General features: G+C 36.7%; 3 protein-coding genes across 3 annotated transcripts in view; 1 reads left to right on the top strand and 2 right to left on the bottom strand.

Moving 5' to 3' along the window:
• Positions 1-1,843: 1,843 nt before the first annotated feature.
• Positions 1,844-8,915, bottom strand: LOC149897859 (uncharacterized). The gene is made up of 2 exons (XM_090115813.1): positions 8,479-8,915; positions 1,844-2,386 (listed from the first exon to the last, which is right to left on the bottom strand). Exons 1-2 carry the CDS (start codon positions 8,630-8,632, stop codon positions 1,914-1,916), a joined length of 627 nt encoding a protein of 208 aa, XP_089971939.1. The 5' UTR covers positions 8,633-8,915; the 3' UTR covers positions 1,844-1,913.
• Positions 8,916-9,346: 431 nt separating this feature from the next.
• LOC149897858 (uncharacterized) lies at positions 9,347-10,739 on the bottom strand. Its single transcript, XM_090115769.1, has 2 exons — positions 10,568-10,739; positions 9,347-10,251 (listed from the first exon to the last, which is right to left on the bottom strand). The coding sequence occupies exons 1-2, from the start codon at positions 10,713-10,715 to the stop codon at positions 9,737-9,739; spliced, it is 663 nt and encodes a 220-aa protein (XP_089971895.1). The 5' UTR covers positions 10,716-10,739; the 3' UTR covers positions 9,347-9,736.
• A 1,073-nt stretch (positions 10,740-11,812) lies between these two features.
• The window catches only part of Vinc (vinculin), a 52,019-nt gene continuing 45,370 nt past the window's right edge, over positions 11,813-18,461 (top strand). Inside the window, exon 1 of the mRNA XM_090115771.1 lies at positions 11,813-12,101. Coding sequence (XP_089971897.1) covers positions 12,045-12,101 — 57 coding nt within the window. The 5' untranslated portion in view covers positions 11,813-12,044. The remainder of the gene's footprint in view (positions 12,102-18,461) is intronic.

Raw genomic sequence — 18,461 nt, 5'->3', positions numbered from 1 at the left:
TAAAAAATTCTTTCGGTGTTAGATAGCCCATTTATCGAGGAAGGTTATAGGCTATATATCATCACGCTACGACCAACAGGGGTGGAGCCACGGGGGTGAAACCGCGCGGAGCAGCTAGTATTACCTATATTTAGTAAATAGTAAATACCTACTTTTAAACAATATTATTTTAAGAGCGCCTGGCTCTTGATCCATCACATGTCGGCTATAATATTTATATATGCAAATATGCATGTCACAGAGAAATTGTATAATTTTGTAATTTGCAAATGACTTTAAACATGGTCCGTTTCCCGGCTGCATTAGGATCATGCCGAGAATTCGGATTCAGAGTTTTAATCCACATAGGAAATAAAAAAAAAACAGTCACAAAAGTCTGTTAAGACCTGTGGTTAAGTCGATGAAATAACTATGTACAATATCTGAAACTATTTTGTTTATTTGCACTACTAGCTTCCGCCCGCGTGGTGATTTTTCGCAATAAAAGGTAGCCTTTCTTTCAGGGTCTAAAGATTGTCTAATGTCTATGCCAAATTTAATCAAAATCGGTTGAGACTTGAGAGGTTAAAGCGGGAAAGCGTAACAGACAGACAGAGTTACTTACTTTCACATTTATAATATTACATAGTACGGAAAAGAAAGGATATAAGTATCCCGTTGAAAAAAATGAAAATAGTTTTCTTTTTAATATAAAACAGCTTTAATACTTAAAAAAAACATCACAGAATCATCGTTTTAAACATAATATTATAAACAATTGTATTTTTACCCCTTCAGTCTATATACCATAGGTAACATGATTAAGCCAGTATATTTTATTAAAATCGAGTCGATGGCAAGATTGAGTACCTAACAACTTAAAATTACCAGGATAAAATAGCCACATTTATTTCCTGAGACATAGCCAATTTGTGCGACTTTTCTATGGCTTAACATACCCTGCGTTTATCACTATTCTATTATAAATAATAGAATATTAGCGGTCCGCCCCGGCTTCGCCCGTGGTACATATTTACGTTTTCTCTACATAAGAATTAAGAACCATCCTCGTACTTCAAGGAATATAATAGAAAAGAATTATCGAAATCGGTTCAGCCGTTCACACGTGATGCCGTGATAACGCGAAACGGGTACAGACCCGCCGCCTTTTTATAGCTCCCGCCGCGAAGCGCGTCGAACGCGGCAACTGATACACAAAAATAATCCTTATGGCATGATTCTGTATTCACGCGCGATGACTTATAGCGTATATTTTCATGTATAACTTTGGTGTTTCTACACCGATTTACATGATTCTTTTACTATAACCTGCCCAGGAGTATGAAGAATAATTGTGCCAAATTTGGTTAAAATCCGTCGTGTAGTTTTTGTTTCTATAACGAATATACAGACAGACAGACAGACAGACAGACAAAAATTTTACTTATTGCATTTTTGGCATCAGTAGCGATCCCTTATCACCCCTTCATAGTTTTTTTTTAAATATATTTCATGTACAGAATTGGCCTCTCTACAGATTTAAATTTAACATTTACAAAATAAATACAAACAAGAATCATAATTTTCTCTGTGACAAAAAAATGTTGTGTGGTTTTATGAAACCACGGTAAAAGTGAAACTGTTCGAACGGTTCCGAACACTGCTTTGTGTAGCGCATGTCGCGTGACGGTCGGCTGCCGAGTAGGTATACCTACTCGGCAGCCGCGATACACGCGACATGCGCTACACAGACCAAAAAGTTTGAGACGATGTAATAAAAGTTTCACTTTAATAATAATCAGTCTAAACTGACATTCCTTTACCTGCGAAGAAATCGATCAGTGAAATATAGTATCTAATAACGTCACATGAAAGTGAAATCTTGTCCTTTAAAGCACAGACAAAAACACATACACGAAAGTGCTCTCCAAATTCTATCTATTATCCGTGCTAGTATTTGGCTGGCTGTCCTTTTCCATGATTTGCTGGAGCTCATAGTCCTGGACAATTTGGAATATCTTGCTTTTAGCCTGATTCAAGTAACACGGCGTTAATTTTCTAAGTGTTGAACCTATAGTGAGTAGAAACACGTCTAGAGGATCAGACGGGTTTAAATCCTGGAATTCGAAGGTGTCATCCCTTTTGCTTCGGAACACTGGCTTCATTTCAGTTTCCCGTCCAAAAACTTCGGTCCCGAAAACTTCTACGGGTATTTCTGCCTCGCTTGCTTCTTCCAAATAGTCCGCGTAGTCGTTGGAGCTCATTTCTCGGAAGTAGGGCAGCATGAAGGAAAGTTCTTCTTCGTATTTGTAGTTGTAACTCTTTTGGTGCGGGTTGCGGAGCCGGTCCCGAAGTTTTCGACGCATCATGTCACGAATGTTTATCCACCGGGATTTGCATATGCTGGCTGGGAAAGGATAAATAGTGCAAAAATTAGGTTTGTTAGTAAAAAATCTTTGACTGCCAACTTGAATGCGGAACATTATTTTCCCTTATGAAACATTTAAATTTTTCTTTAAATGTTTCATAAGGGAAGGAATTTGCTGTCAAGCTGATTGTATTAATATAAATTTATTTGATTGTTTGTTCAAGCATTGGAAGTTGGAACTCACAGGAATTGGTGATTCAAATTAACACAATCCTACTAATATTATAAATAACGCAAATATCTACTACTGAACCGATTATAATGAAAATTCGCACACATATAGAAGGTAACTTGGATTAACACATAGGATAGGGGTTAAACTGTACATTATAGGGCGTGGAATTTGAGTGTGGTGGGTGGTGGAGAGAGGGGGGGTGGGTACTAGGAACTTCCCCTGTAAAGGGGGGGGCGCGGAAATTAATAGTTTTCGAGATATTTACAAATGAAGTTTTTAAGGTTATGTTGGATTGTTACCACTTTTTGGCAGGCAAGGGGATGCAAATTAACATCAATTTATAACTAAAGCATGTATTTTTTCCAGTTCCACATTGATCTGAAGCAATTAATATTAATTATTACTTTACAATAATAGTTTTTCAATACTAGTAATATTGCATTAGCTCTTTGATTTGAAATATGACCGATTTAATGTAATAGACATTATGGTGTAATTTTTGAAACAATATGCTCCCTAAATTTCATTATTTTGAGGTGTCTAATCGATAAAGGGACTTTTCATAGTAAACTGCTTTTCTTTTAAGTTTCTTAACCTTTTTTTTTTTTTTTTTTTTTTTTATATATTAGCGGGCAAACGAGCTGGCGCGTCATCGGATTAATACGATGATTGGCGCCGCCCATAATCACCCACAAGACCTGTACGGTTGCAGGTGTGTTGCCGGCCTTTTAGGGAAGAGTACGCCCTCTTTTTGAAGTACCCTAAGTCGTATCTGTCCGGAAATGCTGAGCTCGGAAGGTCGTTCCACAAAGGAGTGGTGCGTGGCAGAAAGTTCCTCCTAAATCGCACGGTGGATGAGCGCCAAGTATCCAGATGTTGTGGGTGATATTTCAACTTGTGGCGAGCAGTTCGATGGTGAAATTCAGCAGCCGGTATTGTTCCGAACAGTTCGTCAGAGCATTCGCCGTGGTAGATGCGGTAAAATACGCAGAGAGAAGCAACATCTCTACGGAGAGCCAAAGAGTCCAGCCGATCAGTAATACGAGGGTCGTCCACTAATCGAGCAGCTCGTCGCTGGATTCGGTCAAAAGGAAGGAGCTGATACTTGGGTGCCCCGGCCCAGAGATGGGAACAGTATTCCATGTGCGGCCTGACTTGAGCCTTGTAAAGTTGTAGGCGTTGGCCGGGTGTGAAATACTGTCCCGCTCTACAGAGCACACCAAGTTTTTGGGAGGCTAGCTTAGCCTTTCCTTCCAGATGACAACGAAACTGGACATCATTCGATATTTCGACTCCAAGTATACTAATGCTGGCTGAGACTCTGGTGGGAATGCCCTGAAAAACTGGAGACACGACGAAGGGAGTTTTTTTGGTGGTAAACGCGCAAACTTGTGTCTTTTTTGGGTTGAACTCAACAAGGTTAAGTTTTCCCCAATTGGAGATCTCCACAAGAGAGTTCTCGATTTGAGACACAAGCTCGTTCCGGTGCTCAGTAACGGTATCCCGAGAAATATTGCATCGGCCGGTATAATGTGCGTCAACAGTGCTGTCGTCTGCATAACAATGAATGCCACTAGGCAGTAGCATGTCATTGATATGCAGAAGAAACAAAGTTGGAGAAAGAACGCAGCCTTGTGGGACCCCAGCATTCACAGGCTTAGTTTCGGAGCACGAACCGTCGACAACGACTTTGATACTCCGCTCTGTGAGGAAACTGGTGACCCACTGACACAATTTCTCGGGAATTCCGTATGATGGTAGCTTGGAAAGGAGTGCCTTGTGCCAGACCCGGTCAAAGGCTTTCGCTATGTCCAGACTAACTGCTAAAGCTTCACCCTTGCTCTCAATAGCAGTCGCCCATTTGTGAGTCAAGAGCGCCAAAAGATCGCCAGCTGAGCGACCCTTACGGAAACCGTATTGGCAATCGCTAATCAGCTGGCGCTCCTCAAGAAACTCTAGAAGCTGGCGATTGATAATGGATTCCATTACCTTTGAGAGCAGAGAGGTGATAGCAATAGGTCTATAATTGGACGGGTCTGAGCGATCGCCTTTTTTGGGAATGGGATGCACTAAAGAGGTTTTCCAAGAGCTTGGGACTATGCCTGAAGAGTATGAGCACCGAAAGAGACGCGTTAACACTGGAGTCAGTTCAGGGGCGCACATCTTTAACACAATGGGGGGAATACCGTCGGGACCACATGACTTATTCACATTTAGAGAAAGAAGGGCTTTACGTACAGCTTTTTGCGTGAAACGGATTTCCGGCATAGAGCATGTAGAGTGCGATATGTGCGGTGGTAATTTTCCTTTATCCTCCAATGTAGAATTTTCTGCAAAAAGAGAGCCCAGAAGATCGGCTTTCTCTTTTGCAGTGTGTGCCAACCGGTCATTTCCCATGTGTAAAGATGGAAGAGATGGGCGACAGAAATTGCCTTGAACGGCTTTGGCGAGAGCCCAAAAAGCTTTTGTTCCGGAAGGAAGGTGGGCTAGTTTATCGCCTAGTTTGGCAATATACTCCGACTTCGCTTTTGCAATTGCTCTTTTGAATGACCTTGAGGCAGAGTTCAACTTCTTTTTGAGGGTTCTGGAGTTTGTATCTCTAGCCGCTAGTCCTGTAACCCAGGCCTGGTAGCATTCTTGTTTCCAGCGAGCAGCCGCTTTACAGGATCCACCAAACCAGGGCTTTGATTTGCCACCGATGGGCACCTTAGAGCTAGGAACAAAGAGTTCCATGCCCTGCAGCAAGACATCAGAGACAGATTCTGCACAAGCGCTAGGATCATTGTCTGAGAAGCAAACCCTGCCCCAGGGATACGAAGAAAAGAATGTGCGCATCCCATCCCAGTCTGCTGACTTGAAGTGCCATAAGTGACGAGAACTCGCACAAGGTGGGCGGTGACAGAACGTTATTGGCACTACACACCGCACTAGGCAATGGTCTGACGAGCCGATGGGTGCATCGACACTAACCTGATAGCCTTCAGGGTGGGAAGTCAGCATGAGGTCTAACAGGGAAGGCAAATGATTCTCCACGTCGGGCACTCTTGTAGGTGAGGGCACCAATTGTGTCAAACCATAGGCAATGGCGAACTCATAAAAAGATCTCCCTGCATGGTCGGTTGTACGAGAATTCAGCCAATCTGTGTGGTGGGCATTGAAATCGCCCAGTATCACGACTTCAGCAGAGGGGATCTGTAGTTTTTTTTTTTTTTTGTTTGAGTGGGAATAGCCCTAAAGTCGCTTCTGGCGGCAGTTCAAATGTTAACCTAATACGCTCCTCGCTACCTATTTGAATACTAAAAATAAAAGTTTTTAGTTTTGTACAGTTTTAGGTCTTAACAGGAGAACGCACGAAACGATAACGACTGAAAGGAGGCAAACGAACGGTAACTGAAAATGACGTCGTTATTGTTTTGTTCCACGGTACAAAGCGTACAATTAATATTTTTGTTAAATTATAAATTGCGAATATTAATAATTTTATTTTATTTAATCTATTTTACAATAACTATACTTAATAATAATTATTTTTAATGTTGTTAAAAAATATACAAATTTCATAAATAAAATTTAAATTATAATATTTTTTTTGTTAGATAGAAATGTTTTACCTGAAATGAAACGCGTTTGACAATCACTGTATGTCAATTTGACACTGTCATAACAGTAAGTTCGCGTTTCAAAGCTAAAATGGAGTATTTTCCGATTTTCAAAAATTCGTGACTCAAAAACTAAAAGTTTGCGCGGTGTGAAATTTCAGATATAGGTTCCATAGGACAATAGCTAACCACAAAAAAATTTACGACTCTCAACTCCACGCCCTATAATATACAGTTTAGCCCCGCGGGCGAAAAGCTATAGTTATAAAATCTCACTCACAAGTTAACAATTATTGTAGGTCAACAGTTAAATTTTATAAATAGGTAAACAGAGATAATATTAATTCTTAACACAGCAAAAATATTGAAGTATAAACACAAAGTAAAAACCCATTCATCATTCTAAATAATTATAATAATTTATGTCATTGAGGTCAAAATTCAATGTCACTTCAAAAATTTATAGATTTTTTATTATTATTTATATTTATCGCGTTCATCGTTATTCAAGGTAAACAGGTAAATTGCACGCTTAAAATATCTACATTACATATTTTGAGAACACTCTTAACGGGCGAATGAATTTGGATGCAATTTGAGTTTGGGAGAGACCAGGCTCTTTTAATAATTAATAACGTAACTAGTTAGGTACTTACAGTACTCCCAAAATTATAATGCGCATGCGGATCTTCGATAATAATTGTCGTATTTCCAGAAACACCCGAAAATATTGAATCGAAAGAGCCCTAAACAATGCATTTTGTACCTTGTTCGAAAGAAATAGGAGTCAATTATTGACAGTCATACACAATCAAAAACAATTCAGGCAAGAAGGGTTCGGGGACACCGGACAAGTCAAAAATCCTTCAGTCGTCTTTATATCTTGGTGGTGACCGCACGTATTCTCTCTGTGTGGAATTATATAGAGCTGCTGTTACATACCCTTCTTGATTTTGGTTTCAAAGTTGAAATTTCCGATAAAATTGAAATGATTATTCATTATGAAGCATAATGAAAGTTCTGATCAATCAATGATGTTAGAAATAGAGATAATCCCTGATTCTTAATATTTTATTGTAATAATTGTAATATTGTTTTGGAATGATCGGTACCTACTTAAATACTTTTGAACTGAGATTTTAATGCTTAGATTTCTACGATTTAAATGTTATTTTAGTTAACCTTCTTTTCATCTATCATTACACCAGCTTCAGAAAAACACTTTAATAGTTCTAAGTATAGAATTTTCCTAGTACATACTATGTAAATCAATCCAACAAATAGGTATTTATTCTCAATCGTGTGCCTTATTCTCGCTATTTACATACCTACATGGAATTATCGAAACAAATTTCGTTACTTATCTCTTTTAACACAAAACTCACAATTCTACTAAATTATGCATGAAAAAAATACATTTAACCACTCTATATAATATACGTGTACTTAACGTCTTCGGACGCTCGAACTTCGAAGCTTCGAAGTCCGAAGAATATTCACAGTTGCCGATCAGTGACGAAGCTTTCTATGCAGCGCATTATCAGTTTGGGATTACTGTAGAATCCATACTAATATTATAAATGCGAAAGTAACTCTGTCTGTCTGTCTGTTACTCAATCACACCTTAACTACTGAACCAATTCGCATGAAATTTGGTATAGAGATATTTTGATACCCGAGAAAGGACGTAGGATAGGTTTTATCCCGGAAATCCTACGGGAACAGGTTTTTCTTTGAAAACGCAGGCGAAGCCGCGGGCAGAAAGCTAGTTATAGATATATGGGAATTTTATTTTTGTACGTTACCTACCTGCGTCGATAGTTCAATACCTACCAAAAAATACTTAACTAGGATAATAATAATTAAATGAGGTAAGTAACTTCGCTACACATTTTTAAAAACTATCGTAATTTTATCAAAATAGGTCTCAGCTGTAATCTGTATTACGATTTACGACTCACTAAAATGATAATACATATTAGAGCTACTTATCTATTTCAATCACAGACTAATAATAATATACTACGTAGTTATACAATTTCAATTAAAATTAAACTTTAATTTTAAAAACTATCGTACTTACCTAATTTTAATAGGTGCAAGCACTTATCTGAATTACGACTGACTGAGCTTTAATTCAACTCACCTTTTTAATTCAATTAAAATTATTAAAATTAAACTTTATAGTTAAGTAAACAGAATTTTGACGAATGATTGAATATTAATTATTTTTATAAGTATCAAAACACCTATTAATAGTTTCGTAATACCTAAATGATAAGTTGATTAATAATTACCTGGCCTATTTAGCGCGTCGCCGATTTTTTGCCAAACAACTTCTCTATTGTCAAAGTCTAGGTATTTCTTATGCTTCGTGTTGTATATTATTGGATTGTCCTTTACTAGTTGCAGCAATTTTAAATCCAATGTTTTGTTAAACGGCAGAGGCATCGTGACCCGGCAGTCGTGATGTATAGCACTGACGCGACGACTCCGACATGGGAAAGTGACACGGACCGGCAACGCCGCACCGCGCACGCAAACAATAAGTTTTAATTAGCATTCATTTGGATTTATTCATTACATAGTTACCTCTATAATCACGTCCTATCGTTCACTTATCATTTATCTTTCAGTGTATTTCATTGGTTTTGGTGTTAAATTACATAACGAAACTTGGCGGGAACGAATTCGTGGGAACGGCAACGCCGCGCGACCCGTCACGCGTCCGATACGGGACCGACCACGCCTAAAGTCTAAAGATTGAAGCCAATGAAGCTATGCGATTTTGGAACTTATACGCTTCAAAATATAGTACTGCGAAAATTATAACTATAGATGTCTAAATAATATACCTAATCAAATTCATATTTACGTGATGATAACGAACCTACTACAATGATTTTAAGTTATTTTACTATCCATAAATTATTTTATGTAGGTATGAGCAGAATCGCAACTTATGTTAAGACGGTTCCGCTTTTACCCTATATGTAGTACCCACGAATTGCATACATATCAGTTAGTAGATTTGAAATGTTTAATATTGATATTAATTAAGTACCATACGTACGTACGTACGTACGGTTTTTTTCATAAATGATCTGGATAAAATATAAAATAGGTAACATATTTCAAAAATTTTATTTACAATCATAACGACACAATATAATGAAAACAGACTTAATTGTCTGTTCCAAAAACTTAGGCATTTTCTATAAAACTTTTCATCATCATCTTCAACAAATTTTAACAAAGTACCTACATACAATTACATATTATGTTTCAATTATTGATATCACATTTCAACCAGAGGAACACTAATATTTACTCAAAAATAAACAAATACATACAACTTTTGGTGAGAATAAAATTGTATCAAAATTTTAAATACACAGGAAAGTGCCAATAGTTTCACTTTTTCTTTTTTGTCCAATTTTATTAAACAATATGTACACTTTCATTGCTTCCTAGTGCCTTGGTATCATGAACAGATTTTAAATTTTTCTAAAATTCGCTAAAAATTTAAGCCTAATGTTATTAAAACTATTTGTTTTATTTCAGTTGTTCCATTATGATTTCAGTAGACGCACCTTTAGATTCCTCCTCTTGCTGTTGAACAATTTGAAGCAAATCATGTTCCTGTACGATTGAAAATATCTTCGTCTTTGCAATATTTAAATGATATGGAGAGAATGTCTTTAAAGTAGCACCAATACTAAGTAAGAATGTATCGATAGAATCGGATGTGTCAAATTCGGATGTATCATTGAAAGACACTGATTCAAATTCATGTACATCGTCAAACTCTCTTTTCCTTATTTTCTTCATTTTAGGCTTTTTCTTCAAAGGTTCCTCAGAGTATTCACTATCAGCTGCGAAATCACACTCAAAGTTCACCTCGTCATCGCATGTTTCACCAACAAAATTAACATCTTTAAAGTACGGCCTCATAAACGACATTGAACTTTCATATTTATATTTTTTATGTTGACCACGTTTTTGGGACAGACGTAGTAGCCGTCTGTATGCATCACGGATGTGCACCCATCTGGTTTTGCAATCTGCCGCTGAAGAACGGAAAAATTAACATTAAGATTCCAGAGCGAGCATCTACTTTAAATGAAGAAAAAAATATTTCAATATTTAAACATATTTTATTTACGGATATAGCCATCGACATTTCTTCATTCTTCGTTTAAACTCAAAATTAATAAATTTAAATAAAAATATCTTTACTTATCAGCCAATTTTTATCATTAAAATTAAAGCAGATTATAATTTATTACATTCCACCTCAGATTATTCCACAGAATTATTCAAAAGTGCTAATAGGACAAAACCAGCGATATCGTAAAATGATCGTAAAGATATAATTTGACATACCGGGTCTTTTTAATTCATCTCCTATTTTCTGCCATACGACTGTCCGAGCGTTAAAGTCCATGTAATTGGGGCAATTATAATCATAAAGCACTGGATTTTCTTTTACCAGTTGCATTAATTTTAAATCGAATTTCTCACTGTACAACATGACTGAGTTTGTTGGCAGCTATCGGACGACAGTCGCGTATCGTGACGACAGTCGCGTATCGTGACGTTTATCGGTTCGTATGTCAAATTGACAGCTAGTATTGCTAGTCATATCAAAATGATTAATCTAAAATGTTGGAGATTTAATGTTTATTGGACTCGTTGACCGGATTCGCCCTTGGTATATTTTCCGGGATAAAATATAGCCTATACGGATTCGGAAGAATCGTTCTAAGTTATTGGTAAATAAACTTTGAAATCGGTCCAGTAGTTTTTGAGCCTATTCAATACAAACATACAGAAATACAAAGGTTTCCTCTTTAAATAATATTAGTATAGATAATTAGATAAACTTCGTTAATAGTATTTTAAAGAGCATAAATAACTAAAAAGAAGGAAAAAATGATAGAGGCCATATTAAATATTATAGTATACATAAAATTTAAATCCTTCTTATGTATTGTTGGAAAAGTTATCTTAGTATCTTTCAAAGAAAAGCTATATCCATACTAATATTATAAATGCGAAAGTAACTCTGTCTGTCTGTCTGATACTCAATCACGCCTAAACTACTGAACCAATTTTCATGAAATTTGGTATTGAGATATTTTGATACCCGAGAAAGGACATAGGCTGCTTTTTATCCCGGGATAATGACGCAATCCCGGAAATCCCACGGGAACGGGAACTATGCGGGTTTTATTTTGACTGCGCGGGCGAAGCCGCGGGTGGAAACCTAGTAATTTATAAAATAAAAATCACCGTATTTCATTAACCTTTTGACTCGCATCTCATGATAATTAAATTAAATATGTAAGTATACGAAATATTTTATTTTTCCGTTATGATGTTATTCAATTTGTTTGCTTACAAACGGTTCTATATTTATTAAATAATTGTTAAATATTAATAATTGAGATTTAGTCCAGTATCGATAAAGGGGACATTGTAATTATTTAAATAGCAATATTTCGTTAAACGTCAAATGATCTTTTCATGGATTGGTCAAAATATGATTTAGGCTAATGTCATATTATTATAATAAGTCGTGTGTCAGACGTCAGTATCCTGTATCTGTCACTGTGGCACTTGCGCTTCTGCATTCACTGCGGTCTGCGACCTGCGTGAAATATCAAATAGTCGAAAATCTCAGTCGACGAGCTTAGTGTTTTTTTGGTTGTGTGCAAAATTTATTTATTTTCGTTTCGTTTTACAAGAATTGTTGGTTTTTCGAACTCTTTGGTTGTGTTGTGTTACTTGTGTTTTTAGTGTCGTGAGGCATTGTGGTGGTTGGTACTTTAATCTAATGTAATTAATATCAACATCCAAGATGCCTGTGTTTCATACCAAGATAATCGAAAGTATTTTAGAGCCGGTCGCTCAACAGGTGAGTCAATGAATTTTATTTTTAGTCTTTATCTAAATGTTTATTAATTCGACTAGGTTGAAAGGTTTATGGCAATGTTCTATTTAAAAAAAGTTAAAAAAAGTTCTTATTGTTCTTGTTAGTGTTGTTAGTGTTGATAGTGTTGTTGGTCTTGAGTTTCTGGGACATACCTTCGTTTGAAAAACTTTCAATAGTCGAACTCGAGTTTGTTTAAATATAGGTAGGAGATAATGATTATTTTTTAATTTATGACGACATAGCAGTTGTATTATGTCATCGATATTAACGCGAGAATCACGGATAAATCACTATATTCGGCATTGACGCGAACTTGTAGGCAGTAAAAGTTACCTCGCACAAATCACAATACTGCTATTATGTGTATATGTATAAAGTTGATTCCAATGCTGTTTTATTTATAATAAATCATGTAAGAGGGATTTTATGAAATAAACTAACGAAAACTATTTACTATTTAATTATAATGTTTATATCATTGGTTGAAATGATTAATTCACAAAAAGTTATTATATTAAAAGAATTGAGTTAATTTAATTTAAATACTTATCTTTTCCTTAGTGCAAGGAAATAAAATAATTCTATATACAAATGTTTTAAATCATATAATAACGAACCGAACGGCCCGATCGGGCCACAACACAATAGATTTTCTATTGTGTCTGTGATTCCGGGGCCTGAGTTATTACATAGGCAAATCATATAATAATTTTGTTTATGACATAGCTTAACTACAAATCTATTAAGAATTTAATCAATGTTCATAGAAGAATGAGTCATACCTATTCACTGTGTCCGCAACAGTCATGTTAATAGAACCCTAAATTAATGTATTTGAAATATTTAACAGTATCTACAATAGTAATACAGTTGAAATTGATTGATTAAGAAAACTAAGAATATGGAGGAGTTGCTGGAGTTAAGCAGGAATGGGACACTTATAATTAATCCCTAGAGTATGAGTTCTATCTATATAATAAAAATGAATCGCCTTATGTGTTACTAAGCCAAAGCTTGTGAATGGCTTGTATATATTCAAAACTAGCGGTCCGCCCCGGCTTCGCCCGTGGTACATATTTACGTTTTCTCTACATAAGAACCATCCTCGCACTTCAAGGAATATAATAAAAAAAGAATTATCGAAATCAGTTCAGCCGTTCTCGAGTTATGCGCTTACCAACACATTTTGCGATTCATTTTTATATATGTATAAGAAGAAGATGAATCGCTTATTATGTTGCTAAGTGTAAAGCTTTAGAATGGCTCAACCAATTCGTCATTTTATTTGTTAAGACACAAGGAAGGTTCTTATGGAGAGACAACAGGGGCAATAGGGCAGAACAACTTCTGCAGAGGCAGTCAAGCAACGAGCCTGTTAATCCAAACTCAATTCAAATTTCACTGTTATATGAGAGAGCATGGAAATGCTTTTTGTTCATTTGTCTGTCTTCAATGTTGCTTCTGGAAAAATAAATTGTGATGTTTTTATAACAAAAATGTTATACTATTCTAACTTCTAAAATGCAGATGCTTAGTACACTTCTAAAATGTATTTAGTTTTTAGGCATTGAAATGCCTTAACTAACTACAGATTATTATACTTAAATGCCATATTTAAGTATTTCAATTTTATTAACATAAAGAAGGATAAAAAACATGATGCCACTATATATATTATATATTTATAATTTATATTACTTACTACTTCGGACGGACCGATTAGAAAAATTCTTTTGGTGTTAGAAAGCCCATTTATTGAGGAAGGCTATATATAGGCTATATAACACCACGCTAAGACCAACAGGAGCAGAGCAATGTGGGTAAAACCGTGAGCCACAGCTAGTATAATATAATGGTCTATCGCCAATAAACAATTATCGGCTTATAGCATGCAGGAAGCTGTCTGGACTTAAATGAAGTCATCTTGAGTGTGGGTTAATGATCCGTTGCAATGAATAGCTTTATGTTATTTCGATAACACTTATTTAATGTGTTTATTTTGTGTATAGAGCAGATATTTATATTTTATACCTTTTAAGAGGAATATTTGTTTGTGATGATCGTATTTATAATCAATTTATAACTAGTTTTAATTTTCATTTACTAATATTTATTATTATTAGCCTTTGATCAGACTTTAGACATGTACATATGTATTATATGCTAGGTTTTATCCATTTTTGCATGTCCATTTGCCAGTTGGCAAAGGCCTCCTCCAATCTCTTCCATTCGGGCCTTTCTATGGCCACTCTACCTGAAGTTGTCATTTACTATTAGAAATATTTATTCTGATGGAACATTTGCTGTGATATGCGATTATACCAATATCGATAATACCAAAAAAAATATTAATGGAAATTTAAAATGGCTAGTTTAGGAGAGCGGCCTTTTTTATTCTTTAAAAAAATGTTGTAAGTAAAAGGGGAAACAAGATACAATTAAAACTTAAGCTTAAGTTTCGGGATAGGTGTAAAAGTTAAATTCGTTCTGTAAATTGCAGAATGAAATATTATAAATATCGTATTATTTGTAGCTGATTTAGCAATTACACTAATTTCAGTTGTATTTGTTTATAATCAAAGAAACGAAATTAAACAAGTATTGTAAAGTTTTACTGAAAACTTTTCTCGGACGTTCGAAGACACCATCGAGAAAGTTAAGAATATCATAATTACACATTGTCTTTTGTGCCTCGATTATTGAGTACAATAGCACTTGATATATAAAATTAAGCCACATTAACAGCATCATTATGCCGAGTTTTTAGGTCGCTCTGCCTGCACTACGTCGCATTATGACGTTCCTCTTTACGTACATATTTAATTTGAAGACTTGCGGAATTTGTAAGCATTTCACTGAAGACCGTGACTTGTGTTTTGATTTGTGTTTCTTTGATGGTGAGTTTATAGGCATGAATATGTATTTTTAATTTTTATACTCTGTTTATTTATAAAGGTAGATATGACGCTAACCATATCATTATGTTATTACTGCTGAAGGGATTAGTATATTTGAATTAATAGATCTACATTAAATCTTAGAAATGTGTATCACAATGATCTTACGAGCTTATCGCCACAAATGACACAATGCTGGGTATCGCGTACAGTATCGCGTATTTTTCAGTATCAAAATTTGTCCAAATCTGTTCAGCGGTGCCGGCGTAATACGAAAAACATACAGGGCATTAAATCTTAGAATTAATGTGTATCACAATGCTCTTACGAGCTTATCGCCACAGATGACATAATGCTGGGTATCGCGTATTTTTCAGTATAAAAATTCCTCCAAATCTGTTCAGCGGTGCCGGCGTAAGACAAAACATACCTACAGAGCTACTTTCGCATAGTTAACATTAGTTAATTAGTAACTATGAATATTAAATCTGTAAATTAACAGCGGTATCATAAGTGTAGAGATGGTACCTACCTAGGTACAAATTCTTAAAGTTTCGGTTTAGTTAATAATTTGGCACTTAAAAGTTAAAATGTTACTACATAAAACCATGCTGATTTATTATACACTACAAATTGAGTATAAACTCACTCAGAATAACTAAATAAAAGTTAACGCACGGCCGCAGCGCGATGCACTCGTGTTATCGGCGCCTGTACACGGTCTGACTCGCTATAAACTCGTCGATACTATTCACTACGGATGTTATCTACATTGAAATAACGTGTGTTGAGCTATATTAATTAATAAAACGTTATATGAACATTTACGTAGTCTACATCGAACCTGCCATTGACGTTATACAAAAGTACATTCATACTAAGAGTGAAGTGTTATTACTAAACGCCCGTGCAGTATATTTACGATAACAAACAGGTTTTCGCTATGAGTTTGCAACACACGCCGCCGAGTATTACATTTATAAGCGGCAGCGGTAGCGGAGGCGGATCAACACCGAATTTGCGTGGATACGGCATGGAGGAAACACAGAATTCAAATATTAACATAAGGAAAAGAAAGGAGCGCACGTATGAACAAGATTTTAAAAAAGACCTAGCGGATTTTCGTATTGAAATCATGAATTTTTTCCAAGAATTCGCCAAAGATCAAAATATACCCATTTCTTTCCCGGCTGTAATCCCTCCCTCCTTGATTTAATGATTGTTTCTTCTCCTAGTCTCGTAGCTAAACACGGTCAATGCCCTGCCGACGCATTTTCCTTCCACGATCTCATTTACCTGTCCTACAACCTTCGTCCTCCCAAATTTAAACCCTCCACTGTCATGCTACGTAATTTTGTTGGGATAGATCTAAGTCAGCTTTCCGTAGATGCTAAGCTGTGTGACTGGCAGAGTGTCGTTGATGCCGTATCCATTGATGGGAAGATTAACTTATTCAATAATCTTGTTATCGGCTTATACGACGAACACGCGCCCTCTCGACCTGTAAAGAGGAAACATACTCCTGCTCCTTGGCTCTCCCCCGACCTTAAATCTCTTTTAAACAAGAAAAATAGAGCTAAAGCCAAATTAAAATCCGCAAAAACTGACGATGCCCGGGAAAAATACAAAGCAATTCGTAATCGCTGCAACGTACTGTGTAGAGACGCACAACGACGCCATTTCCATACATCTGTCGAGAACGGCGACAGCGTCAAAATTTGGAATTTCTTAAAAAGTCTAGGAGTTGGTAAAAATTCCCACTGCTTATCCTCCTCTAATGTCAATATAGATAGTTTAAATCAACATTTTTCATCTCCAATTAATATCAACAATACTTTAAAACAAATAACTTTAGATAACCTTTCTTCTCTTCCAACTCCAGAATATCCCCCGTTCTGTTTTAGTCAACTCACCGATTGTGATGTTAAGAAAAGCATATTATCCATCGTCTCTAACGCTGCCGGCTGTGACCTAGTGAGTCGTAGAATGATCATCCCCATCCTTGACATAGTTATCCCTACCATTACCCATATCCTCAATTTCTCACTTTCGTCCGGGACCTTTCCGGACTGTTGGAAAGATGCCCATATTATTCCTCTACCCAAAAAATCCAGTCCTAAATTGTTATCCGATTACCGTCCTATTTCTATTTTACCCTTCCTTTCCAAAGTCCTTGAACGCCTAATCCATCAACAATTAACCGCTTTCATTAACTCGAACAATATCCTGAGTCCTTTTCAGTCCGGGTTCCGCTCTGGCCACAGCACAGCTACTGCTCTAGTGAAGGTAACAGACGACATCCGTGCGGGGATGGATAATAAGCAACTCACAGTTCTTACTCTTCTCGATTTCAGCAATGCTTTTAACACCGTCGACTTTGACATACTGTTGAGTTTGTTGCGTTTGATTAACATCCCAATTCCGGTGATTGATTGGTTTCGTAATTACCTGCGCGGGCGGCGGCAGCGTGTCCTAATGGGTGACACCCAATCATCTTGGGCTGCTGTCACCGCCGGTGTGCCGCAGGGTGGCGTGTTGTCACCTCTTCTGTTTTCTATCTTCATTAATTCCCTAACCTCGCGCCTCACTTCTCTCTACCATATGTATGCGGACGACTTACAGATCTACACCCAGGCATCACTCAATAACTTACCCAGTGCTATCCACCATATCAATGTCGAACTAGCAACCTTAGTCAATTGGAGTGACGAATTCGGGCTTAAAATCAATCCCGCAAAGAGTCATGCGATTATAATTGGTAGTCCTTATCTCGTCTCTGAAATTGACTGGGGTGCGTTGCCCAGTGTCTGTCTTGGTGGCGTCACAATTCCGTATTGTAAGGTGGTTAAAAATTTAGGTATTTCACTCGACCAAACGCTATCATGGTCTCATCACCTGCAAGATATCAGTCGAAAGGTGTATGCGGCTTTTGGCACTCTCCGGCGACTACGTAACTTTTTGCCTGTCCCAACTAAAATTATGTTAGCTAAATCCCTTCTTTTCCCTATCCTCGACTATGCGGATGTGTGTTCTCCTGTCCTTACGGTTGAGAATATGGAGAAACTTGAGCGTCTACAAAATCTTTTAATTCGCTTTGTATTTGGCCTTCGAAAATTCGACCACGTCTCTGACTACCGCAAACGGCTCAAGTGGCTCCCTATTCGCCTCCGACGTAACCTCCACTGCCTTCAATTACTCTACCGTATCCTCTTTGATCCCTCCTCTCCTTCCTACCTTAAAAACTACTTCATTTTTCAACACTGTGAAAACTACTCTCTTCGATCAGTGGATAGACGTATTCTGTCTATCCCCTCTCAACGCACTCATTTCTACGCGGGTTCGTTCGCTGTCTCTGCTGTCAAGTTATGGAACTCTTTACCTTTAAAAATTAGACTTGCTCCTTCCCTATCCTCTTTTAAATATCAAGTTCGTAACCATTATCTCT

Source organism: Colias eurytheme, chromosome 24, assembly GCF_061535395.1.
Source record: "Colias eurytheme isolate Ceu_HAF_F1 chromosome 24, ilColEury1 Martin Lab GWU primary, whole genome shotgun sequence".
Lineage (NCBI taxonomy): Eukaryota > Metazoa > Arthropoda > Insecta > Lepidoptera > Pieridae > Colias > Colias eurytheme.
This window is presented reverse-complemented; position numbering and strand designations above follow the sequence as displayed.